At 30.7% G+C, this 27,434-nt stretch overlaps 1 protein-coding gene across 1 annotated transcript in view; it reads left to right on the forward strand.

The window, feature by feature from the left end:
* The window catches only part of LOC126780476 (glutamate receptor 1-like), a 124,870-nt gene that overhangs the window by 73,582 nt on the left and 23,854 nt on the right, over positions 1-27,434 (forward strand). Inside the window, exons 5-10 of the mRNA XM_050504996.1 lie at positions 12,216-12,469; positions 13,483-13,632; positions 22,207-22,413; positions 22,788-22,895; positions 25,097-25,322; positions 26,440-26,528. Coding sequence (XP_050360953.1) covers positions 12,216-12,469; positions 13,483-13,632; positions 22,207-22,413; positions 22,788-22,895; positions 25,097-25,322; positions 26,440-26,528 — 1,034 coding nt within the window. The remainder of the gene's footprint in view (positions 1-12,215; positions 12,470-13,482; positions 13,633-22,206; positions 22,414-22,787; positions 22,896-25,096; positions 25,323-26,439; positions 26,529-27,434) is intronic.

Consider the following 27,434-nt stretch of genomic DNA (forward strand, 5'->3'; position numbering starts at 1 on the left):
TACATTATTAGACTCAGTTAAAGCTTCTTCAAACGTATTACATTGTGTGCCTGAAAGAGTCCTCATTGATGAAGCTTACCTAAGTCTATATTGCGGTCAGCAATAAAATAATTGAATATTCAAAATATAACCGAGCTAGGTTGTCAAGTGAACTCTTGATTTTTCAAAACAACATATACATGCATTACTATTACATGAATGATAGCAACGATGAACTTTATATTCCATCCGTATTATATCTATATTATATACAAATACTTTTGCAGTATATCATATTGATTTTATAATTTAATATTTCACAGACGACTACAATAATTGCAACGCTATTACAATTATTGCTCCGTAACAGCCTGTGAATGTCCCACTGCTGGGCTAAAGGCCTCCTCTCCTCTTTTTGAGGAGAAGGTTTGGAGCTTATTCCACCACGCTGCTCCAATGCGGGTTGGTAGAATTCACATGTGGCAGAATTTCAGTGAAATTAGACACATGCAGGTTTCCTCACGATGTTTTCCTTCACCGTAAAGCACGAGATGAATTATAATCACGAATTAAGCACGTGAAAATTCAGTGGTGCTTGCCCGGGATTGAACCCACGATCATCGACTAAGATTCACGCGTTCTTACCACCGGGCCATCTCGGCTTATAATTATTGCTCATTGTCCATTAATTTTTAGCAATATTCAAAGGTGTAACTAAAAAGTGTTAAATTATCATATTGTTTAAATACCTTAGTATAATAAGGTAAAATATTACTCTTCTAAGTTCAATACAAAATTAAAAAACTATATAACTCTCTTCTCTTGGTATTTTAACGAAAAATGGTTCGTAAACAAATTAGCTATTTGAAGATAATTTGCAATTTGCAATACGAAAGAAGAATATTTAGAGAGTGAATAGCTCATAGAACGATTGCTCAGAAAATAGTGACCACCTTTATACTGTAACAGTATAAATATATTAGCAAAATATCTTATGCAATTAAAAAACTCTTTCAATTTTGATGCCAGAGGTTTATCTATATTGAAGATTTTTTTAGACTCGATGCACGAACAAACGCGTCTCCTCGTGGACAAAGTTGTACCAATTAGGATATTTTTAATACAAGTTTAATGAGGACTGCGTCTTATCTATCCCGTGCCGTAGGACGTTGTGATTGATAAAATGATAGGCTATCGAGGAAATGTTCCCTCAGACTACTTATAAAATTAAAACCTAATAAATACAGTATTAAAAAGTAAATGCTACTTTATTTTATACAAGCTACTTTATTTTGTACATATTGTAAGCAACCGGATGATATGTATCAGATAAATAATTATGCGCTGGACATTGTGAACAGAATGACAACACCAATTTCTGACAGAGAGAGTATTTCCCATAGTATTTCTGTGGTAGAATATTTGACCTAATTTTTTTAAACTTTAAAAACAAAAAATTGGTCCCTCGAGCCGGATTTTACATTCCAGTTATTATCATTGAATTACATGTGATAATTTATTTATGGGTAATCCTCATAATTTTATTCTATAATCAATGGTTACTTTAATCTTATTGTTATAACACAATCATAATTATTATATTTACATCGTCATCAAAAGATACAAACTTTCTGAAGTTTCAGAACTATACTTAATTACTATAGAAGAACTTGGATTAATTTTAAAACTTATGAACTATAATTAATATTAATTAAGTTTAATTTTCGCAGAATATGAATACATTTCAAAATTTCGTTACAACTAAAAACATGAACTTTTGATCATTAAATCGTTAACACGGTTCGGTGGTTAATTGATGTATTGAACTTTTCAATCGACTTTTATAACAAATTTATATTTCACGAGTCTGTACTAATTATAGTCCTTAAGGAGCAGCTGCCATTTCTCACGGTTTGTATTCGCGAACGCCTTTACCACAATTACACGAACGATCTTTCGTTTATTTGATTGTTTTATTTACAGCATACCAACATCACTCAACGCTTTTAAGCTGTGGTTCAAATTTAAATAAATAAGTAATATATGTATATATATTATATGACACGATATATTATATATGAATACATGACACGAATCACATAATATATATATATATATATATATATATGTTACGTGATTCGTGTCATGTATTCATTAAATAAGTAAATTTACCCATCGATGATTTAATATAATAAAAAAATTTAATTTTCCTTTCAATGTTTCAATATTTCATCATTAATATACATATATGATTAACTTTTTTAATAAGTTCATATTTTATCTTATAAAAGTTTCCACCCTCGGCCGCATATGATTTTTTACCACAGAGAACGTGTACGCAAAATTTAATGATGATCAGCTGAATAAAATGCGAGGAAGTGTAGCGTCAAAGCTTGCAATTCAATTTTAAACAATCTGCATTCTGGTTGGATTGGATTGGATTGAGCTGATTTTTTGGAAGCTTTAGGTGCCGATGACAAAACTTAATTTAATTTGGCACATAGATTGAGTTACAGATTTATTTCAAAATCATTTTTATTAATTATTATAATTATTTATTGTTTTACTAATAATACTTGTAAAGAACTAACTGTTGGTTTGCTATTAAGAAAGTTTAGAAGTTTCAAAAGTTAGCGATTTCAAAGAACAACGGAAGTGAGACTCGATAGAAACATAATATAAGAATTGGCTTCTCAACAATTTAGTCTACCAGCACTATTAACTTCTTATTCAATTCCTGTAGAGCAAACTTTTATTAATTCTTAATACGGAATTTAATTATTGCATTATTGTTCTATATCAATTACATAAAATTAGCCTGAAAATTCTTTAGCATATTTATTTTATCTAGAAAACATAAGTTGTTTTCGAGATATGTTAATCAGAAACATCCGTTATCTGGTTTCAATATCATATCTGGTTCTAAAAATATGTAAATCTGATTTACATATATGTATTCATATATATACACTTTCCTTAAATATTATATGGTCTTACATTACAACGAAATTCACAACTTTTAATTTCCTTATGATGCGGTATTTTTGAGTTAGGAATAATCTGGATAATAATTTATCCATATTATTATTAGAAGGTCGTCAATTTCAAGAGTTCAAAGAGATTTTTTTAAATCTAGATTGCTTTTAATAATCGTTTGATGTGACACCGTTTGACCGACAACCATGTAATTTGACGTTTTTTTTTTCATGGATATGATTTTTATACTATCTATTTTATTTTAAATTGCCGCTAGATAATGCATCAGCACATAAACATTTATTCCACGAAATCGATAGGACAGACAAAGACATTTGTCAATTATTATTAAAGTTCATTTTGTCAGTAAAAATCTAAGGGCTATATAAATTCAAGCGTTATTTAATAGGGCAGTTAGATCAATTGTACCTAAATTTGAACTTATAAAACCTAGCAATGATAACAAATTAATAATTAATTAAATTTTTATTAAATTAAGAAAAAAAATCAGTAAATGCTTATTTAAATATATGATGCTCATAATATCGATGACGGTTAAATATATTGTACCATAGTAACTGTGCTATTCTTTTAAGAACTCACTTTATTATTCACCCGTGAAATATTGACAACCGACTCTTAATGAAATATTAAGATGCGTGTTCTCTTGAAATGTTATAATTATTACGATAAATGTCGCACATCACTTTCTGACATTTCACGACGGTTTTCTGCGTTGAGTTTCGAGTTTGTTTTTACAGGACAGCCCTACTATTGTGTATGTTCTATTTAACAATAGTAGAATGCCTAAAATGTAATAAAATAAAATCAGATTTACTTTGTCGATAACTAAAAATGCATGTTTCATTAAAATGAGCGCAATAAAAAATTAATAGTAAAAATCACGTAAATTTAACGCCTAAAACGTTACGCGTTAACGTATTATTGACGAGCATGACGTTATCGATTTTGCCGCTTCACGAAATGCAAATTTGTTCATCGACGTGCCATCAATACAATTCGTTTCTTTTTTATTGGACACAATAATGTGTGAAACTGTCCAACTTTGTAAACTAGTCAGCGGAAAATCGAATCGATCAACATCAATCAACGAGTTAGGGTCTTTATAAACTGATTCGCATCCTTTCGCAATTAAACGCTGAAAGGCAAGTTTTAATCCAAAATAAACTACAAAATGTTGCTGCAAATTATGACGTAAGATATTTAAAATAAACAATCACACACACACATACAGAATGAATAACTGAAATCAGTTAGCAGTTGTCAAATAAAAGACTTTGTAGACAAATTAAAATCGAAAATCGTGACAGGGAAAACGTTTCATAAATAATAATATGTCATTCAGGTACATAATAATTAATATTAATAATAATAATATCCTGGGACATTATTCACACATGGCCATTTGATTTCGAATTAAGCAGATCTTGAACTATGGAAACCAAACAACTGATATACTACATATAATAGTTTTCTTTTGTAAATACATACTTATATAGATAATTACACCCAGACTCAGGACAAACAGGCAAGTTCATGCACATAAATGTCTGTCCTGGGTTTGAATCGAACCCACAGCCTTCAGCGTGAAAGGCAAGTATCTACCAACCACGCCAACAGGCTCGATTATCAAAACAATTAAAAAATCTTGTATATAGCTTTTTAAATAAATCATTTATTTTTATTAAATTTTAAACTAAGATTATGTATCTGGTTATTGTCTATAGGAATAATCACAGTTTGATTATAATAATCTTCTGGTGACCCAAGAGCTGGCGCTTATTTAGCCCAAAGGCTGAGTGTCGCGGTGCAGAGAGGCAATAGTGCCAGCGTCTTGGGTACAATGCCACAGGACAATCTTTCAGACAGCGTGTTTCTGCTTTAAATTTGTAATGTGTATTTTTTTCTTTTTATTTTAATTTTACTGGGATACCGATATCTCAGTAAATATATTTTTTAGAATACTTATTGCAATTTCCTTATCAATAAATTACTAAGACAGATCATAGTTTAGTGAGTAATGCAACAATTGCCACTAGAATAATAAAAATAAGGATCAAAGTTCATAGCTATGACTGCATAGCTTAACAAAGCCGAAGTCAAAGGAATAAGCCATGGGCTATTATGATAGAGTTAAATCAATGAGTCTCATACAAGCTTAAACGTACAACCGTCAGGCTTAATTCAAGCAAAGCGTTTGCGTGCTTATATCCCCAGATAAGGGATATCGGTAAGATATAATGCCAATAATACTGGAGTAATATTTTATAAGGCAAAAAACTGTACAAGCCATGACCGTGGAAAGGTGGCTAGAAGCAGCATTTCCTCGTTGAAAAGTTACCAGTATATACAATAAAACATATGTATGTTTTATAAAAGTTGAACTAAGTAGTATATTAAATTATTTAATAAATAAAATATTTTAAATGATTAGTTTATTATAACTTCTACAAGTGACATTCGCTGCTTTCAAGGTAAATTTTTCATAACGAATATATCATAATAATCTTATCAATTCTGCTTTATCAAGTTTCGACAAATCATTGTGCTGGTTTTATTGTTGAAATATCAAGGTGGTATTAACTAATTTTAATTAATGAATTTCATAATAGTCTTTCAGTTGCGACAGGTCTTTGTTAACGTTTTCAAACAGCTTATAATCCAATAATAAGTTGAGGTCTTTCGAATGAATCGGTACCCTTTCTCTTCTCTCACGAAAATGTTGTTATTACAATGAAATTTAAATGAGTGTTTCTAATACATCTGATTTCTTTTGTAACATAGCGGATATTGAACTTTCAGCTTATTTTGTCTCAAATTATCATTTATATCAAACAGTTGCCATTTGAACGAAGCTATAATAATTGAATTAATTAAAATTCCGATTCGATCATGTCCATTCCTCTCTCTTTCTCAATGGTATTTCCTTTTGTAAAATAAATCAATTGAAGTTATCGTAAGTTATAAATAATAGCTATCCCCAAAAGAAGGAAAACACATTTCATCGAAAATATTAAATAGAATAGAATAGGTTAGGTATTAAGGTTTTTTAAAAATTTATGCCGTAATTACACTTTTTAATATCAAATCAAATAAAGAAAAAATGCTACTTAAAATATTTGAAATTCGTAATATCCTTGCATGAAAAACTAGATTTCTATTAAAATACGTTAACGTATGCTTAGGTATTTTTTATATACAAGATATGTAACAAGACTCAATAGGAACCAACTAACAGTAAGTCTCCTTCACTGGACACTGGAACTCTAATGTGTGTTTAGGAGGTGGCAGTCCTTCAATGCATTGCAAAACAAATGATCTATAATATTATGTTTCTTGTGCCTTTTATTACACTGTACTACTTACAATCATTATTTATATCCTTAAAAACAATATACATATCTATTTTAAAAATAACTTAAAACTTATGTAAAACTTACTCTTATTTTTTAATTGAAATCGACTCTCACGGCGAGCGACATAATAAAACTACAAAACAAAAATGTATCGAGCAAATGTATAAACAAATCAATAAATGTTAAAACAACTTTTCAATTATCGCTTTAAATATTCAATGCTTAAATAAAAGCATTAAGATCCCTTAACAAGCCTAAGTAGGATGGCTGATCTTGTACATTCTTAATTCTTTAATAGAATTTAAACTTTAACAACGTCCATTTTGAACAAAATAATTGAATTCAAAGAGTTATGAGTTGCTGGGAATATAATTACGTTTGAAAGAAAATTAATTCTTTGTGGTGACGACGGTGCTGTTTGGGACAGGTATTGTCTTGTCCATGAAATTTGTACATTAAGGTTTGGTTCGGTTCGTGGAATCGTGGGAAGTCATTTTAGGTTCTGACTGTGATCCCAGCATAACATCGAAAGACAGAGTCAGTTTTTAAGTATCCGTTGTGGAACTTCGGCTATGACCCAGTCTTGCGACGGAGTTAGCATCATGAAACGTTTTTAATTGTATATATTATATTTTCTTAGAAGTTCAAGTTATAATATTAAATACAATTGTTTTTCCCAAATCAAGATAAAATATAAATATGGGGTGATGTGTTTTTATATATTTGTATATACATAAGTTTATATTTTAGAATCATGTTAATACTCTGAGGATCGTGAAAATAATACTGTAATCACCTGTACAAAAAGCTTGCAATTTTGTTGCAATTTAATGAATATAAATTTCACAGTCCATTAAATCAATCCTTTGATAACTTATTCAAAAAACTACATTTGAAGCGGAAACTTACACGTTGATGCTTTACGCGTACGCTTTTTACCTGGCACTAATAAAAGGAAAAAGTATTGCGTAGTTCGATTTTTTTTTTTGTTAAATCAATGTTTTAAATTTATATAATATTGTTACACATAAAATGTAAATTCAACTTTAATTCTCAGTAATATCATAAACGCAAAAGTATGTTTGTTTGTTTGTTACTTTTTCACATCTTAACTACTTAACCCACCATCATAAAGTTTTGTATTCTCGTTGTCTGAGAAATATATAAGAAAAGAAAGGATTTACAAGCGATAAAAGATAGTTTGTTTGGATATTTCTAGATTCTACCAGTCTGGCTTAAAAATATGCATTAGGATTTATTTATTGAGAAAGGTTATAAATTTAAGCACATAACATATGCTCAGGCAATTAGACCTTAACCATATATAAAGACGACTGCTTTTTCGCACTTTTCGCGAAATGAACAAACCACCACTGTTTCTACGAGCCTTTAATTACGTGTGTTTAATTATTTTTCAATTTAATAAAACTTTACGTTCACCGGAGAAGCCAATTATAATATCAATTTAAATTACTATGCGAAATTCCATTGTCGGTTACTGGTGATATTATTATATGTAGAAGGTAATTTGAGACAGTGGTAGGTGGTAGTTATTCTACTATAGGAACCGCTAATGACAAAATATTTTACAATCATTTGGTTTGGTGTTTTTAGTTTGGAGGGTAAATTATGAAATGTAATAATTAAAGTATTTTATTTTCAGACACAGTTTTCTCAGAATAAAATATTAAGTGCATTTCGTGAATTGCAAATACGTATTAAATACTTTAAAGGCCGAAGTATGCCCAGATTTGAAACTGTGGCAGTCGTTGTTAAAAAATTTCATGATAAATGTTTCTCTAATTAAAAAACTTCGAAGTCGGCATTCTAGTCAGTTTTTTTTAAATATCCATTGCTATTCTTTAGCTGGCAATGACTCTAAAAATAACTGATGTTGGAAATGTATTATAAGTATTTCAATCATTTCAAAATATGCATAAAGGCTGGGATTGGTTTTATATATTTATTTTTCATATTTTATTATCAATGATTGAGACCACTGTTAATGTACACTTTAACATATTATATAAAAAAGAGCCCAATATGGAGTTACACACATCAAGTAACGAATCCCCTAATCTTCCAATCTTAAATTATAAACCTAAAGTCATACAAATTTGGAAAAGTATCGCTATATTCTTATAATTGATGTCTACCAGACGTTACACGCCATTAGTCGAGTGGCTTAACCTCAAGGGTTATGGGTTCAAATGCGTCACATGTTGCAAATAGTACGGCCGAAACTTTCGCTTTCCGCACATTTGTCTCTTAACATTGAAACTGTTTTGGATAAAGGGATTAAGGACAATTTTCGATGTAATTCGATTTATTCAGAGAAAATTAACTCCATACATCGAGAATATGTAATGGTTTTTGTTTAAAAAATAACGATTTCAATGCAGCGCATTTTAATTTAATTAAAGTAATTTTATTATTTTTTTATTGTATTTTTTTTATTTTATTTTGTTAGTCTAATATTTTCCTTGTATAAGTTCTTTCGGTTCATACGAAGTATATATGTTTCATATCGAAGAATAGTATTCTTATATACTATATAGAATTTGTTCATTCTATACAAAATGACAATAACACTATAGTATTTGTTCATTATATCAGGATAAATAATAATTTCATTATATTCAATTAAAACACAAATGCAAATTGGTGGAAAAAGAAACTACTGATTTTCTTGCCTACATGAATAATGAATGGTTTGGTATAATTTATTTTGATAATTATATTTAATTACAGGCACAATAAACACCATCTCCTATAAACGTTTAGCTTAACACTGATTTGATCTCTCTTTCTGTCATTTTTGATTTGACATAAGAAAGAAGGAGTCATATTGTTCAACTAATCACCCGCTAAACAACTTTTATAAAGAAGGTTAAGTTCCATTGTTCGCAAACAAGGAATAGGTAATGTTTCTTGTCTAAAGGTAGTAGTGTGATCACTTTATACTTAAGCTCTTTTTTAACTGGTGGTAGAGCTTTGTACAAGCTCGTCTGGGTAGGTACCACCCACTCATCAGATGTTCTACCGCTAAACAGCAGTACTTGGTATTGTTGTGTACCGGTTTGAAGGGTGGGTGAGCCAGTATAATTACAGGCACAAGGGACATAACATCTTAGTTCCCAAGGTTGGTGGCGCATTGGCTATTTAAGCGATGGTTGACATTTCTTACAATGCCAATGACTAAGGTCACCAAACGGGTGACAACTTACCATCAGGTGGCCCATATGCTCGTTCGCCTTCCTATTCTATAAAAAAAACATTAATTACTTGTTCATGAAAATGATCTATCAATGGTGATTTGTTAGCAAATAATCAGTGAAGTGAGATAGTTACATTACAATAAAATGTGATTGTAAACCATTTTTGAGAATTGCGTCACAATCGAAATGCTCAACGAATCGAAGTAGGTCTGCACACTGCATTACCAACCGCAGTATGATAAAGTCAATATATGGAATATTCTTATATATTATTAGATATATACATATCATATACACATTTATTATAAAGATAATAAGGTATATAAATTATGGTCACAATGACAAAGTAACAAGAGCCAAATTACATAACACAATAGGCAACCGTTTCCATATCGTTAAGATAATAAAGTCTTAACGAATAAGTTTATTTAAAAAAACAATAAGGTATAATATTATAATATGAGTATGATTTATATGAATAATGTTAAAAAATGTTAATATATTTTTAAATATAATGACGATACTCGTTCTTAGGAAAAACACCTTAACTCTTTCTTTATTATAAAATTATAAAGCAGATAAACACGAAATATTTTACATACGAGTACAAAACTTGAATTAGGAGTGTAATCTAGATATAGTAAGCTAATCATTCTCTTAAAAATACAACTATAAATTTCATTTTAACAATTTTATCGCAAAACGAATTCACTTGTAAAAAACCGTCGATTGAAGCTCACATAAGAAAATACGTAATGTCGACTCAAGGTCCTCAGAGAAAAAAAAAAGTATTCTATTTTTTGCCTCTCTGCAGCACACTTTGTCCTTTTTTCGTATCGCTTATTTTATATGGAGCGTTTAATTCGATGAAATTCGTGTAGATTCGATTTGGTTTAGAAATACTAGCAGATAGACCGAGACAAAATGCCTTCGGCTCTGAATGTTTTTATATTTGTGTCATCTTTGCGCGACCGCTTCTGAATAATCATACTCCTATTATCATCGTCTGCTGGGTTGTAATTTTGCAATATCAATAGACTTATATAGCTGAAGGTATCGAGATTTTATTAGTTTTAAGCTTTGATTAGTCACGGTTGAAATATTTTATATATTTAGCACAGTGTTATTTGTTGAACAATAAAAGTTGTATTTAAAAATTATTTTCAATAATAATTTTTGACAGCTATGTTTAGTGACATTCTGTATTTGAAAAAAAGAAGACGGGGTGATTAGTTGAATGATTTTTTTTTTCATTCCGCGCAACTGAACCATTGATCAAATGGTGCTTCCATTGAATTTTCACGTAGAAACATCGTGACGGAATTTGCGTGTGTGGATTCAAATTCAGGCACATGTATATCCATCAACTTTGGAGTAGTGTGGTGAAATAACTGTGCAAGAAAATTGTAATACAGCAGTGGAAAATTGAACATATATGGAATAAACGTAAACATCCTTATATATGCGTATGCAAAAAAACAAAGGAAATTTAAGTAAATATTATTGTACCGAAAGTAATTTATAGGTTCGTATCATTATTATTAACACGTAAACAGAAATATGTAAATCTTTTTATTTTTATACGAATGATAATTAAATTTTAAAAGCCTTTTCTACATTCCTTGACTTGTAACAGTATGTCCAAAATGAAACCGACCATGTTATACGATACGTAATTCCAATTGTTGAAATTCATTCGAACAAAAAAAATATATGTAGCTTTGTTGGATTTTCCCGAGTTCTATTCGGAAGAATGTCACTAAAAAGAGGAGAAAAGTTTGGTTTCTATCTTTCATCTAATTCAGAGTTTGCAACTACTTGTAGTTACGTGAAACTGTAAACCAATGCTTGAATAACCTTTGAAGTAAAGTTCAAACTATCGACTCGAGTCTATCTGGATTTAGAAATGACTATAGATAGTTTCAGCTTTTTCTTCTGTAATTTATGAATTTTTCAATTATTCGAAGTGATTAGCTGAGAGATCAATATTTTTTTTAAATGAGAAAAAAGACTATTTTTATTGAAAGTTTTTTACATTTATTTCTTCTATTATTCCTAACTAGTTCCCACATGTCAGGGAGGTTATGTTAGGTAGCCAGTCTTTTTCTTTATCTCTGATAACGTGTAACCATGACGTGACGTGAAAGCATTACAAACAAACAAAAAAAAATTAACGTTTGCATATAAAATAATAATATTTTCACCACCCTCTTAAATTTAGGTAGGTAGGTAGGTTTATAAGGCTGCAAAAGCTATTAAAGTTTTACAGAAGCCCAGACTTAGGAAGTTGAGAGTCCTTATGACATTATAAGGCTGGGTCTATTATAAGGCTGGCTAATCAAGTAGTCTTTAGTCAATCTCTATATATCTTTAGATTTTGCACAGGCCGCCACAAATGAAATTTAGTCAGGGGTTAAAAAGACATTATACAACAATATCATTGCTATATTTGACTTATTTACAATAACCTAATAAGACAATGTATGGTAATTGATATTTATAGTTATTTATACATGCTATAAATAACTATAAATATTTATAGCATGTATAAATAACTATAAATATCAATTACCATTGATATGTACAATCTATTTCAACTCCAACTTATATTAAGAAAAGATTGTAAAACGAACCACAAACGCTTTAATTCTATTATCTGTTACAGGATTGCTTCGCCTCCAACAACTATATCAAACAATGCAACCTGGCAGAACGGCTTTCAAAATATCTCTCGTGAAACGCATTTACAACGCATCTGATGCAATGGAGTTCCTGATCGCGCTCGAACATCACGATCGATGGAGTAACAAAAGGATTGTACTGGATTGTAACGCAAGAAATGCGAAAAGCATTTTAGTTGAACACGTTAGAAAAGTGCAGCTGGGTCGAAGAACGTATCACTACATGCTGAGCGGTCTGGTAGGGTTGCACTTTTTTATTTTTTAACAATTTCCATGGAATTTAAAATGATGTTTATGTGGAATATGTATAGACGTAAATATTCAAATGGTCACCGCAATTTAAAGGCATACATATATAACTTTTTTTATTAGTACAATCTTAATTTTCCATAAAATTGGATAGGTTAGTTAGTATTGCCAAATTATTATTCCAAAAGCATCTATCGGAAAATCGGCTTTTCTCAACTTTATCGATTAAAATCATTTTCTAGCTGGATTTAACAAAAGTTATTTCTGATAGCAGCCGGGAACGATGGCTTAACGTATTCTCCGAGGCATGATAAAGACTATGCCAGACAAAAAAAAAGAGAGCGAATATTTGACTCGAGTAGTTATCGATTTCGCGTTATCGCTATCAATTTGGGTAATGAAGGTTCAGGTTCAGGTTCTTAAATGAAAAATTATTTGTTAATTATGAAAAACAACATTATATTAATAATTGTACAATTATCGTCTACACTTTATAAGAAAATATTTATTTGTCACGGTGTTTAAAAAGCTATTATTGATAATTTAAGCTCAACAGCTATATAACTATAAAAAAATTATTAAGTGATTCGAATTTGCTCAATATCTTATTTTTTGGATAACTTTATTCATAGGAAATGTTAATTTGGAACAACTTTTAATAAGTTGTTTTGTCTGAAAAACAGTTTATGTATTTCTTCCTTATTTATTAACGTTTGCATTTAGTCATTCGAAGACCACAGATAATAATCTTTTAATATTTTAACTTTCTATTCATCAAAGAATTAAATATTCTTAAAAGACCATTATTTTTCTGTTTCCAGTAAGTTTCTTCTTATTTATTTAGGGTTCCGTAACTCTAAAGGAAATAAGGAACCCTTTTTCCGTTTTTTTTTTATTTTTTATTAGAGTAGAATTTAAATAGAGTATACAAGAACTATGAATGCAGTTCATGCTATAGTCGAGTCACGTCTTTGTTGGAAGTTATGGAATTCCCATTTGCAGGTTATGGACGACCATTGGGAGAACGAGGTAACTGAGTACGGAGCGGTGAACATTACCGGGTTCCGTATCGTGGATCATTCAAGAAAGACCGTGCGCGATTTTATGGAAGGCCTGCGTAGAATGGATCCACGTTTTAAGGGAACTGTTTCGGTGAGTTTGGAGAAATATGTGAAATATTGTAAATTATTATAAAGTATATAAAGAAATATCGATTTACTATGAGTTTGAGCTAAAGTACTAAATTCCTGGTATTCTAATAGGGACTCAAATTTCGGAACATTCTCTGCAGACAGGATATTTTTATTGCTTTGTATTAGTATCGAAGATTGTCTGTTTAGAAGAAAATGTTAAATGCTTATCACAAAATCACACCAATTGATCGTTCTTTGTTGCATAAAATAAGGACAAACTAAAATACAATGTTGCATTAATTATGAAAGTATATATAAATATACATAAAAATACGCAAAGTAAAAACAAAAAAAAAGTTTTTTAAGTGCGTCTTACTGCTTTTTTCTCTTGTGTTTTTCAAACCGATTTCTTTTTTTATTTATTTCGTAGCTATTAACGAGCAATAGTCTTACTCTTATTAATAAAATAAAAAATGCAACATGCAAATTGTATGTTTACCTCAAATTTTCAATAATAGTGATGGTCCTTTTGATCACTGGGTTAATACTACTTTCTTTTTTTTGTAGAATAGGAAGGTGGACGAGCATATTATGGGCCACCTGATGGTAAATGGTCACCAACGACCACGACAACCCATAGACATTGGCATTGTAAGAAATGTTAACTATCGATTACATTACCAATGCACCACCAACATTGCAACCTTAGGAACTAAGATGTTATGTTCCTTGTGCCTGTAATTACTCTGGCTCACTCACCCTTCAAACCGGAACACAACATTTTAACAAGATTTAAGTTTTTTTTCTGATAAATGTCGATATTTTTTGCCTTCAACGTCGCAAGCAAGATGATTAGCGAAGCTATTCTTGAAAAATTACAACCGATTTACGTTGATACGCTATTTTGACTTACGTCTTAAATATTGTTATTGTTATCTTATACTACACGATCCTGATCTATGATGGTTTTTTTTTGTAAAATAACTTCACTGTGAATATTAATACATGAAAAAAAAATCATATCTTTTTCCAGGATTTCTAATCGTTATTGTACTTAATAATTTATTTAGTGAAAACAAAAATCTACCACATGTGTATTAAAGGATAAAAATTTGTAGGTGTCATGCAGATTTTCTAACGATATTTTTCTTTACCGTCAGGCACGTTATGATTTTTAAATACATGAAGATTTTGTTGCTCTTGCCTGAGGCTAATCTTCAATTAGTTTTCACATTTACGAACCACTTTTAAAAATATGTTTTCATCGCATGTTGTTTTTAAACAAAGACAATAACTGGCCAAGTAGTTTTTTTATAATCTTAATAAGCAATAATAACCTTGTTCGTTTGGCCGAATTAAGGCTACTGCTGATAAACTCAAAAATTAGCAATCTATGCAGGAGCTATACTTTAGTATCTCTCGTTCGTTACTCATTTTGTCCAATGGGATAGGGCGAGGTTAACAGCGCTTGTGCTGTCTGAGGTATAATAGTGAAACACTTATTAATTACTACTGATAAATTCTTAAAAAAATAACCAAATTATCGCTTCATTGGCCGCATCCGCTTTTTGAGCCCATAAGCTCTGGATGCAGTCTTATAATTATTATCCATTAAACAAACGAGCCATTTACCAAATTAGTGTGTCACGATCCTACGAGTAAGTTTGCGTTTTGCATAATAAATAATGTTCGTATAACGTTATATAACGTTGGATAATCTTGATCGAAGGATTATTATGTTTACGTTCGATATACTCACATAGTTTGCACTGAACTTCCGTTTATATAAAATCGTATAGGATTTTAAACCAAACATTACGCTTTAATACTATTACGCTGATACTAATGCTTGAGTTTTTTTTAATATATTTAGTGATTACGTTACGTTTTAATAATTCAAAAGTATTGACGTACGAGTAGTTTGTTATTTAAAATATATTTATTGTTATAGAATCATTATGGCTTAAAGTTACATCATTGACTTCGAGTGTAATTTTTCTTATAACATTTTAAGTGGAACATTCTTGACGCAATACATTATTGCGTTTCTCTTCTGTCACGCGCTTTTTTATTTCTAATTTTAAGTAATTTACTTTCACGGCCTACTACGGTCCACTTCTAGGGCTTTTTTTATAGCTTGATTAATTTACTAGTTTCCGTCTGTGGCTTTGTCTTTGTAAGGACAGGGCAGGCGTTCTATATATTTTTGGTACGCCTTTTTCTTTGCAACACCAATCTTATCAACTAAAATGTTATATCGCTCGTGCCTTTAGTTATATTGGCTATATTATTTTTTTCTTTTAATTATATTATCTCCACAGATTATAAATAAATATAATAAATACATACAAATTTTATCATTACACTATCTGTTATTGTCAAACGAATTACGAAATTAACTCCAAATCACAATTTTCCACGCTGCAGGTATTAATTGACTTACTAATCATGACTTTAATACGCAATCATTTTTAAGCGACTGTGTGATTGACACATAAACAGCTTTTGGCTGATTCACTAACCAATGATGTATTTGGAATTTAATTATATAAGACTATTTATAACGTTAATATTGAAGGATAAATGAAAAGAAAAATTCTAGTTTTTTTAAACGTCCTTCATTTCAACAAGATTAGTAGGGGTCACTTTCAAAAGCCAAATGTAACAAAATGTGTTACCACAAGAAAGTTTATTGCACCGAAAGTAAAGAACCGACCGACCGGCTTTATTTAATTTAATCATGTGTCTTGGGTACTATGTTTGGCCCATTATTGTCCGTATGATGAGTTAAATCTCCTTCAAAATTAAATAATTATCAAAAAATTAATATTAATTTTCTAAAAATGCGTTCAAAGCCGAACTTAAAGTCATATGCAACTTTTTAAATATATTTAACTATGTGGTAATGCATTGTGTATGCCCGTCTGGGTAGAACCTACCTGCCCACTGATCTATATTCTGCCGCTAAACAGCAATTCTAAGTATTGTTCGACTTCGGTTTGAAGGGTGATTGAGCCAATGCAACTACTGGCACAAGGAACATAACATCTTAGTTACCAAGGTTGTTGGCGCATTGGCGTTGTATGGGATTTTTCCTTCTACCATTATTGTACCGCAAGCCATGCAATCTAAGATATTTCCTTGTATATGTAATTACATTGGTCGAGTTAAAAGATTTTACAAATTATTGAAATTAGGGTCAAACATCCAACGACTCTCCTTACAAGTCAAAATAGCTTATACATCTGATAATGACCACAGACAAAAAACTAATCAAATTGAATATCTCTTTGTCTTTATGCAGATAAAAATTAAGTAAAAATACGCTCTCCAAAGCCATGCAATTAGCATTCAAAGCAAACGAGTTCATTAGAGCCATCGGACGCGCTTAATTCCTTTTTTGATTGCATGCGAATGATTACTTGTCGGCATTTGGAATTTTATTAAAAAAATTGTGTAAAAAAGTGTCTTTTAAATCCTGTTATTTATAAATCCTTAATTACTAATCGCTCTCTTCGCTGCAAATTTTTGCCTATCAAATTTCGATCATACTTCTTCTTAATAAATAACTCATTTTTCATTAAGCAATTATCATTTATTTATGCAAAAAAAATTAAAACTTATCACATTAAGAGATTTTTTTATTACTAGTTTATATTGACCAGCACCAAAAGTATATGCAAAATTCAGATACAACAAGACAAGATTAGTTGGAAGGGTGGAATAAGTATAGATATAAATAGAAAATGAGTCAATATAATTAAAATATACTTTAAATTTGTCTTTATAATTTATCTCCTGCTTGGCAATGAAAGAAAACTTCGCGAAAATATTGTATATGACACGTGAAAATCTGACATGAGACGGAAGTAATGAGTCAATATACATGTACATAATATTATGTGCACATAAGTGCATGTAGGAGTGTAACAAGCATGTAGTGCCTCTTATTTCAAATTATAGCAATTGCATCACTTGAACTATTAACGCAAGTCTAAAAGTCATAACACCCGGGTTATTGCCTCTACGGCTGACAAGTTGGCTGTCATGGGCTGGTTCATTTATTGCCAAGACAATTATATGTATTCAACGGGGAAACACTGCTAACATTCTTGCCACCATTGCTCGCGGTCATGACTTTTTTATTGTTATCTTTTCATTTCGATCTGTATAATTGACTAAATAACTTAAATCATAAAGTGATTTTGTTTATTTAGACATTGAAACCTATCTCCCAGTATTTTTATTATTAAATTCTTGTTATTTCCATAATTCTGTACTAGAGAGTAATAACATAGTATAAGAACATGAATAGCAGAAGGAATGTTATGTATTAGTAACGATATTTATAATATTTAAATAATTATACGAATCGAAATAAAACGTATCGTAATATATATTGTCTGATTTAATTTATCCAATATTTTACGTTCAAATTGAGAAAATATTAATTTTCTTTATTCATTCAGGCTTAGTATTAGTTAAATATAAATTAGCTAATTAATATTTAACTAATACTAAGCCTTAATTAATAAACCTGCAGATGTCCCAGTGCTGGGATAAGGCTTCCTCCTATCCTTTTGAGAATGGTTATTCTGCTATTACGATACACAATCGTGTCAGTTTCTTTCGAGGACGATGTGTTGGTCACAGGCAGGTTGCCCCAGGATGCTTTCATTGCCGCCGAGCTAAAGATGTAGTAAAAACAACAATTAAGCATTTAACAATTATATCCAATCAGAGATGGCCCGTGTTAAGTGAACACATATCATGTATTAGAATCGGACAAGCATAATGTGGACCTTATGCTTAATTTCTTATCAGTGAAAAAAGATAACATGTGATAGCGTGTGTGTATTCACCAGTAGGAATGGGGAAAGAAAAATGGAAAACATTTTCTAGCTGTGACAAATTCGGCTCTGACATACTTTCTATATTTTGATTCCTGTTTTGTTTTTATTTAAAATATCAAATTGATACATCAGTTTTGTTGAAAATATCGATTTCTTATGTGTCCTAAATAATAAAATAGGATTTCGAATTTAAACCTTACAAAAAGAGCTCATTCAATATATTTTTTTTTCAATATTGGTTAACATTGAGAAAAATATAAACAAAAGTCTTTGTTAATATTTGAAGCAGGTACCTTATTTTAGTATGTTCTTTATAATTTATAAAATAACATTAAGTTGTCCCATAGCTGTATTAAGATATACTGCAGAGAGTGATGATAATAAACAACAATAACTTAAACCCACCACTGAAATAAGGATCAAAATGCAACTTCATTATCGTTAGACTCATTAGTGGGATAAAGTGAACCTTAACAATCAAGCTATAAGGTTGAAATTAGAATCAAATCTTCAAGAAATTTGTAATACAGAGTCAGTGTAACTGGACTAGTCAACACATACTTATGCTAAAATAATGGCTTATACTAACTGGAAGTATAATAATAAAAAACAGGCTTATTATATAATTAAATATATCCTGTGTACTAATAATAAATATCCAGACCATAAGCTATAGGTAAATAATAAACAAAAATTTGTATCGATAGGAAATTGAATGAGGCTTTTAAGCTTTAAAATAACTAGCAATTAACACTTCATCGGTTAAACGAAACGCGAAAGACAGGTAATATTTCAAATAACGTAATTAGGATTGTAAAATTAGATGTGAAACATCGGAAATGATAAGGAAAAAATTGAGTGAAATAAATAAAAACAAACTCTATTATAATAAAAAAATATATATTCTTTCTTTAATAATAATATAAAGCAACTATATATACGCGCTACGTATGTAAAAGGGAGTAAAGAGCTTTGGCCGTTCATGCTTTTGCCGTCACCGTGCCGTTGTCTTGCCATATCTCGTGCCAATAGATTGTTCACATCAAATAAAGAATGAGAGACAGCTGCAGTATCAACTCAGTTATTAATTAGGACGCATATTGAAAATGAATCGATGATATGGATGAATCATAATTATCTATGATCGATCGATCACTTTGTAGATTGAATATTAATTTTATTTGTTAAGAAATCAAGTATAGAGAAAAATCTCAACGGTGGCTAGGAAATATCTAATATATATAAGCCTTTTTCTGTGTATATTAAGATTTTTTTTGTGTTAAATAAGAAAATTAGATTGTTAAATAAATAATAAATTAAACATAATTTTACGGCTATCAGACATCAAAGAGATTTAGACTAGAATAATACATATTTTTTACTCGTTCGCGTGTAATTTATTAACTCTTGGTTAGTACACAGCAGCTCTAATAGTGTATTCAAGTTTTTTTAGTTAGCTTTGACATCGTCATGTCAGCCGAAAGACGTTCACTGCTGGACAAAGGCCTCCCCCAAGGATTTCCACGTTGGCCGGTCTTGCGCTGCCCGCATCCAACGGCTTCCCGCACACTCGTTCTGAGTCGTCGGTCCACCTTGTAGGTCCACGCTGCGTCTTCCGGTTCGTGGTCGCCACTCGAGAACCTTTCTGCCCCAGCGGCCGTCGGTTCTGCGAGCAATGTGCCCCGCCCACTGCCACTTCAATTTAGCAATTCTTTATTTAGCTTTCACATAAAAACACACAATAATAATTTTTTAGGACTTATCTGCAACTAGCTTTTACTTAACAAAAAGGACTGGTGACAGAATAATAAAAAAACAGCTTACTTTTAAGCCAAAGGGTATTTCATATTGCTTTATAAATGTCAATATTTATATCACGTACACAAAATTAGTATACTATATTTGTTTAAATAACGATTATTTACATTAAGACCTTATATATCACAAATTTAAATTCCGTTCGATAAAAATATTTGTTTATTATTTATCTATAACTAATTAATATTACAATAAAATTACAATTTTGGTGAACAATTACCTATATTGTTTTATTTAACCGATTGATTTCTCTGGATTGTTAGCATTAAGGGCCTAAATGAGTATTTACAATTCAAAATTAAAGACCGATATCGCTATCGCTCATGACCACCTGAAACGATGGCAAGAATGTTAGCATTTCCCCGTTGAATCGCAATTCCAATTCTCTTGGAGAAAAATAAACTTCTTGTCACCAGTAGAGGCACTAAGACGGGTAGTAATATTGTTAGAAAGTATTTGCACTACAATACGAATGCTCATATAGCATTAATATTATATTTTGGAATTAGAAACGAATGTTTCTATTTTATTTATGTGTGATGGTCCATCTGAGTGGGAAAAAGCCAGTCCGGGTACTGGCATCGAGGGTTTTCTCCATACCTGGGCTTATACTCCCCGGTAAATTACTTCGCCGCATCAATACTTCTGGGTCATACTTGATACACTGTCTGTCTGTCATTTCACACAGTTATCTTTGAATGTGGTTTACTTCGAGAAAATGTGTGTTTTATATATTTTTTAAATGAAAATTAACTTATTTTGACCCAAGCTCTTTATTTTTAATTTCGAAGCTATTTGAAAAATTCTTTTATACAATACATATCAAGATATCTTAAGTCGAAAGATCAATAAAAAAAAATTGAAAGTTACTAAATTGAAAAGATTTAAAAATTATACGCAATTTTTATATGTCTAACAGGTCACAAACCAATTTCTGACTTAACGTTGGGGCTTTGACCAAAGCCCGTCTGGGTAGGTACCATCCAGTTATAAAATCTTTTACCGACAAATAACAATACTCAGTATTGTTGTGTTCTGCTTGGACGGGTGAGTGAGCTAGTGAAACATCAGCATCAATATTGGCGATGTATGGAATGGTCAGTATTTCTTACTTCGCCAATATTTATAAGCGATGGTGACCACTTATCATCAGGTAGTCTAGTTGCAAGTACGCGTACCGATATTAAAGAAAAAAAACTTTCTGATAATTCACAACCGTGTTATTTCATAATATCTCTACTAATGAGCGTAAAAAAACAAAACGTCCATACATATAAAAATACATCGTACTCTACGGGTATATTTATAAATCTCCTTTATTACACACTAACAACAAAATTTTACGACAAAGCCACCAGGGTACACGATAAAATGAGCCCCGAGGTGTTAAAATCAGCTCCCGAAGAAAATTTTGACGGGGAATAATAACGCATTTATGTAGATTTCACTAACTTACGTTCATTCTAATGAAACCATAAGAGGGTATACGGAATAAATTATCATCTTGCGTTATGTTATCCGAAACTCGCCGCTTTTTAGCCTTAGAGTTACTTCGGGGATTGCTGTTCTTAAACATTGATGAAAAACGACTGTTTTATAGTAAAAGTTGTCTTGATGTTTCGTTTTTGTTTTATTGCACGATAAAATCGTCTTTGAAATGTTTTCTGTTCGTATATTTTTAGTCACAATATTACGGTTATTAATTTTATTTTTAAATTATTTTAAAATTTACGAATGCTTTTAATTAATAAAGTGAACTAAAAATATTGATCAAATAATGAAAAACTAAATTCTTACTAAACAATTTTTTTGACAATTTAACACCAATCAACCAATAATATGGCTAATTTAATCTTTACGTATAAGCTGCTCGTATAAGTTAATAGTTTAAGATATAATAGTACTATACTTTTTCCAAATAGGCCCAAACAGCACTAATGTACGATGGAGTGCAAGTCCTAATGGATGCTCTGGGTCGACTCTGGAAAAAGAAACCAGATGCTTTTAGGAGTGCACTCCGACGTGCCGCCGCTCAAGCCAACTCGACCAAGGTCATTGACTGTAACCCTGGCAAAAGCTGGGTGGTGCCTTTTGAACATGGAGATAAGATATCAAGGTTGATCAAAAAGGTGTGTATCATCAACATAACATAAAATTTTCGCGAAATAATTATTTTAGGAAAACGACTTTTTGTATTAAATATTTAAAAAAATTAAATAGTTTCTATTAATATCCTCATATTTTAAACGTAACACATATTGTGCAAATGTAGCACAGAAAAAAAGTATGGAATGGGAGAGCATAAAAAACATATTTACGATTCGCTGTAACAATTCACATAAGTTACAAGAAAGGGTCCTTGCTACTCGATAAAAAGTGATTTTCGATCTACTACATCCAAACTTGGTAACATTACTAAGGACATCTGTTCCGACCACCTTTATTTTATATTCCCCTGGTACTAAATCAAACACTCGATATATTTCTGCTAAATTCTTTTTAGACGGATATAGAAGGCCTCACTGGGAATATATCTTTTAACGAAGAGGGCCATCGGTGTAATTTCACTCTGCATGTCGTTGAGATGACCGTCCAGAGTGCGATGGTGAAGGTGAGTTCTTTTTTTATAAGGATATAAAAATAAGAATAAAACGAAGCGAAGCGAAACAATAAACTTCCTTAACAACTTGGGACCTATTTGACTACAAACTGTCATCTTGCATTTTTTTTAATTCTTCGTCTTAATTATTATCATTGTTCAAACGAAAAAGTTTTTATTTTGTTTTCGTATTTGTGCTTTATAATCTGTATTTTTGATGATAATAGAAATTATTAATCCACCACACAAATATTACCACCTTATAGTGAAATATTTATTCCATATAGAATCATTCATCACACTTTCTTCAAAATTTACCACCAGCTTAGAATGAAATACCTACCTAAGACCTCCGATGAAACAGAAAAAATTAAACTAGTATATTCTATTGTAATAGCCCGGAGGCGATTGCTGAATATCGAAAATCCTATAAAATTGTTAGTTTTATAACATCCTCAACCAATCATCCTTAACAATTGCATCTGTGATCCTGCTGTATAAGTGCATACAATCAATCAATCAATCAACAGCCAATCGTTGTCCTCTGCTGAATATAGGCCTCTCCCAAGGTGCACCAAAGCTCCCTGTCCTCCGCCTTCTGCATCCAGTTGGTACCCGCCACCTTCTTAAGGTCGTCGGTCCACCTGGCTGGAGGGCGCATATATAAGTTCGACAAAAGAGTTACTAATCTTACAGTTCGGTTAAAATACAAGTCAATGCTTATTCCTGGTTTTAAAAATACGTAATATATTATTGAGAACTTCAGTCGATATTTTTATATCTTCAACGTTTACATACGCTTAGCTTACTTACTTTTTTACTAAATAATGTAACAGGGAATTTTGTAATTATTTAATATTTGACTAAATACATTTATTTAGTATAATAAGGTATCGTTTCAGGGTAAATATATTAAAACACGTCGGCTATATTGTAGTGTCGCTTGAACTGTACACTTTAAGTCAAAACTTTTCGCATCACTTAGAACCACCTTTCGTAAAGGCTAATTTCAACTTAATTTCACCAACTCGGCTACAACTCAGTAATGATTTCTCCGAGTCCATAAATCTATGTTTTGAACTAAGTTAACGTGTACTTAGATCGTCGTAAGGAATTTAATTGTTAAATAAAACATAAGTTCTTCGTATTTATAAACGACGTAGTTACCGTTTTTTTACTTTTAAATTAAGAAGGGTGTTGGTATTATTTTATTTTTTAAGACCGTGAGTTTTTAGTCTAAACGCATGTAGAGAAATATTTAAAGTCGTTTTATTTTGTAATTTATGTCAATAACACAGCTAACGTTGTTTTAAAAGTAATAATTTAAGTAATTCAATCAAAAGTAATAAAATAATTTATTAAATTTATTATATTTCGTGTAAATTTATTATATTAAAAAATATTTTCATAACATAATTTTTGCATAAATACCGCAACATCTCTCGATCTCGATTCCCTCTTATTATGTTGTTAATTACACAAATGTATAAATGTTAAATAAATAATTGGAACATATAAATAAAACGCTGATAGTGGTGACAGGGCCTCATAATTAACGTGTGTATTATAAAAGTAATGAATTAAAAGTATTTCATTGTTATACTCGTATGACAATTACATTTTGATTTGAGCACCATATTCATCGTGTACTATATTTCACATTACAAATATCAAATAAAGTATGTTTTGATTATAATATCTATTATTAAATATGATATATTTGTTTTATTTACTTCTGATCTCACGGACATCGTTAATGTAGAAGATCAAAGTTTGACTTCGGAGATTGATACGATCCAGGCTTTCAGACCTTGGATCAGACTCATCAATTTTAACGGATGTATATCTACTTCGCTATAGCTATAACCGGAGATAATAATATCCAGAACTTTGATGACTCCCTGCACTAAATGATTGATGCATTTCTAAATTGTTTAAGATTGCGTATTTTATAATGTAGCAATATTTTATTTTATATTGGAAATTTATAATACATAAAGATTTTGTCATTTATGAATATCAAACGTATATATGTGAGATTTAGAAGAATCGGATATAGTTGGAATCTTTACATTATTGACACTGGCTACAAATTCATTCATGCAGGCCGTGTTTTTTTTTAATTATTTAAACATATCCAAAGTTAAAAGTTACCCAAATCTTAAGATAATAATTAAGTTAAAGTTTTTTTTAAATGCTTATTTATCTCGCAGGTGGCAACATGGACAGATAAGCAAGGATTAAAACTTGTGACACCAAAGTACATTCAGCTTCACTCCCCGGTTTCTTTCGATACTAATAAGACATACGTCATTACAACCATTTTACAAGAACCCTTCATGATGTTGAAACCTACAGAATATGGGAAAAGGAAGGAACAGTACCAAGGATTCTGCAAGGATCTTGCCGATTTGGTTGCAGCTAAACTTGGGATTAAATGTAAGTAATTATTTATTTACACCGAGCCGATATTGCTTATAACTTTGTTCATCGCGATCAATGATAATATCGTAAGAAAACCTAAATTTGCCGAATAAATTTTATCATAAATCAATACATTTGTAAACATGTATTAGTATCGAACTAAGTCTCGAAAAGAAGATACAAGTTTGCCATGCATTGGGCCATTTACGGGCCGTTAATTCACTTTATCTTATAACCAATTCAGTACAAAGTAATGAAAATTTAAAAGTAAGAATAAAAGCCTGTACTTTTCTATCAGCCTATCATATATGCCATTATGAATAAATAAGTACTAATTTTAAATAAACCGATTTTATAAACCCACGTTACAAAATTACGGTGTCTGATCTCTGTATATTTAATTGGTACCTCAATATTTTATATACTAAAATATTATCATAAGTATATTACACTTCCATTTCAATATAAAATATATACAGATCGGGTAAATTATATACTTAATCATAATAATTATATCATCAATCACTAGGTTTGTGACAAAAATCGCTCGTTATGTTTCAACATACGAAGACAATCGAACATTTCAATTTTCTGAAATCGTCAGAAAATATAACTACTCATGACAATAAATAATCGCAAAATGGTGTAATTTTACCTAATTAGTAATTTTAAAAGTCATTTTTTTAATTTTTTAAAGTTCATTTAGTTCTCAAATTTCGATACCCTTAGGTAGGATCATAAATGCTAATTTTACATGTAGTATGAGGGTAATCCGATATTGATACCGCTGGGTTGAAGAGAATATATCTTTATAAACTCTGAATTAATTAAATTTTGAAGGCAATTTTACAGTGAATAAATATTTTGGACTAGGACAACAACTCTAGTCTATCATAACATTAGCTTTTTTATCTTAAATTATCTTTAAGAATTTTATAAACGTTATTGAAACGATTGTTTGTGTAACCAAAGTTTTTTTTAGTCTGGATTATTATTTAAGCACTTCAACATAGATATTTGCGAAGATAAGCGTACTCAATTCTGAAAAAGTTCTTTCTATAACGCAATATAGCTTAAAATCTTCTAAATTTAATTTGTAAGCTTATATTTTTATAATGATTTTTTATTTTAGATGACATTCGTATCGTGAGGGATGGAAAGTTCGGAAGTGAAATATCACCTAATTCTTGGAGCGGGATAGTAGGAGAAGTATTCAGAAAGGTTAGTTCACTTTTTACATATTCAGATTAAGGCTTTGTCAAGCCCGTCTTGGTTACCATTAATTCTACTGCCAAACATACTTTGTGCTGTATTTAATTAGGAGAGCAAGTAAGCCAGAAATATTTTCGGAACAAAGAAAATCTATTTAAAAAACAAATGCTTTTGTTGTAAAAATAAATTTCGGCAAAGCTCTTCAGGAAACTAAATAAACGTAACAGCCTGTGAATGTCCCACTGCTGGGCTAAAGGCCTCCTCTCCTCTTTTTGAGGAGAAGGTTTGGAGCTTATTCTACCACGCTGCTCCAATGCGGGTTGGTAGAATTCACATGTGGCAGAATTTCAGTGAAATTAGACACATGCAGGCTTCCTCACGATGTTTTCCTTCACCGTAAAGCACGAGATGAATTATAATCACAAATTAAGCACATGAAAATTCAGTGGTGCTTGCCCGGGTTTGAACCCACGATCATCGGTTAAGATTCACGCGTTCTTACCACAGGGCCATCTCGGCTTTTTTCAAACTAAATAAAAATAAATATAATTTATTTTTAGTTCTAACAACTTTAAGTTTTATGACTACTTTATTTAAGAAAATATTAATTTTATTCAAAACTTTAATCAATACATACAAAATGCGAAAGTAACTATGTCTATTACGCGTTCCCGGCTATACCTCTGAGCTGTATATATATATATATATATATATATATATATATATATATATTTGATAATTCGCTGAAATTTCATAAGAACTGAATAAACTAAAAACAGAAATTACCGATAATCCCTGAATAGGTCAAAAATGTCGGATGAAATTTGTTGTGAAATGAAAACACGCGCAGTAAGAATAAATCTCTATTCTATTAACTGTTGCAACGACGACTGAAGTTTGCTTAAAGTTCAGCGC

This window comes from Nymphalis io, chromosome Z (genome assembly GCF_905147045.1).
Source record: "Nymphalis io chromosome Z, ilAglIoxx1.1, whole genome shotgun sequence".
Lineage (NCBI taxonomy): Eukaryota > Metazoa > Arthropoda > Insecta > Lepidoptera > Nymphalidae > Nymphalis > Nymphalis io.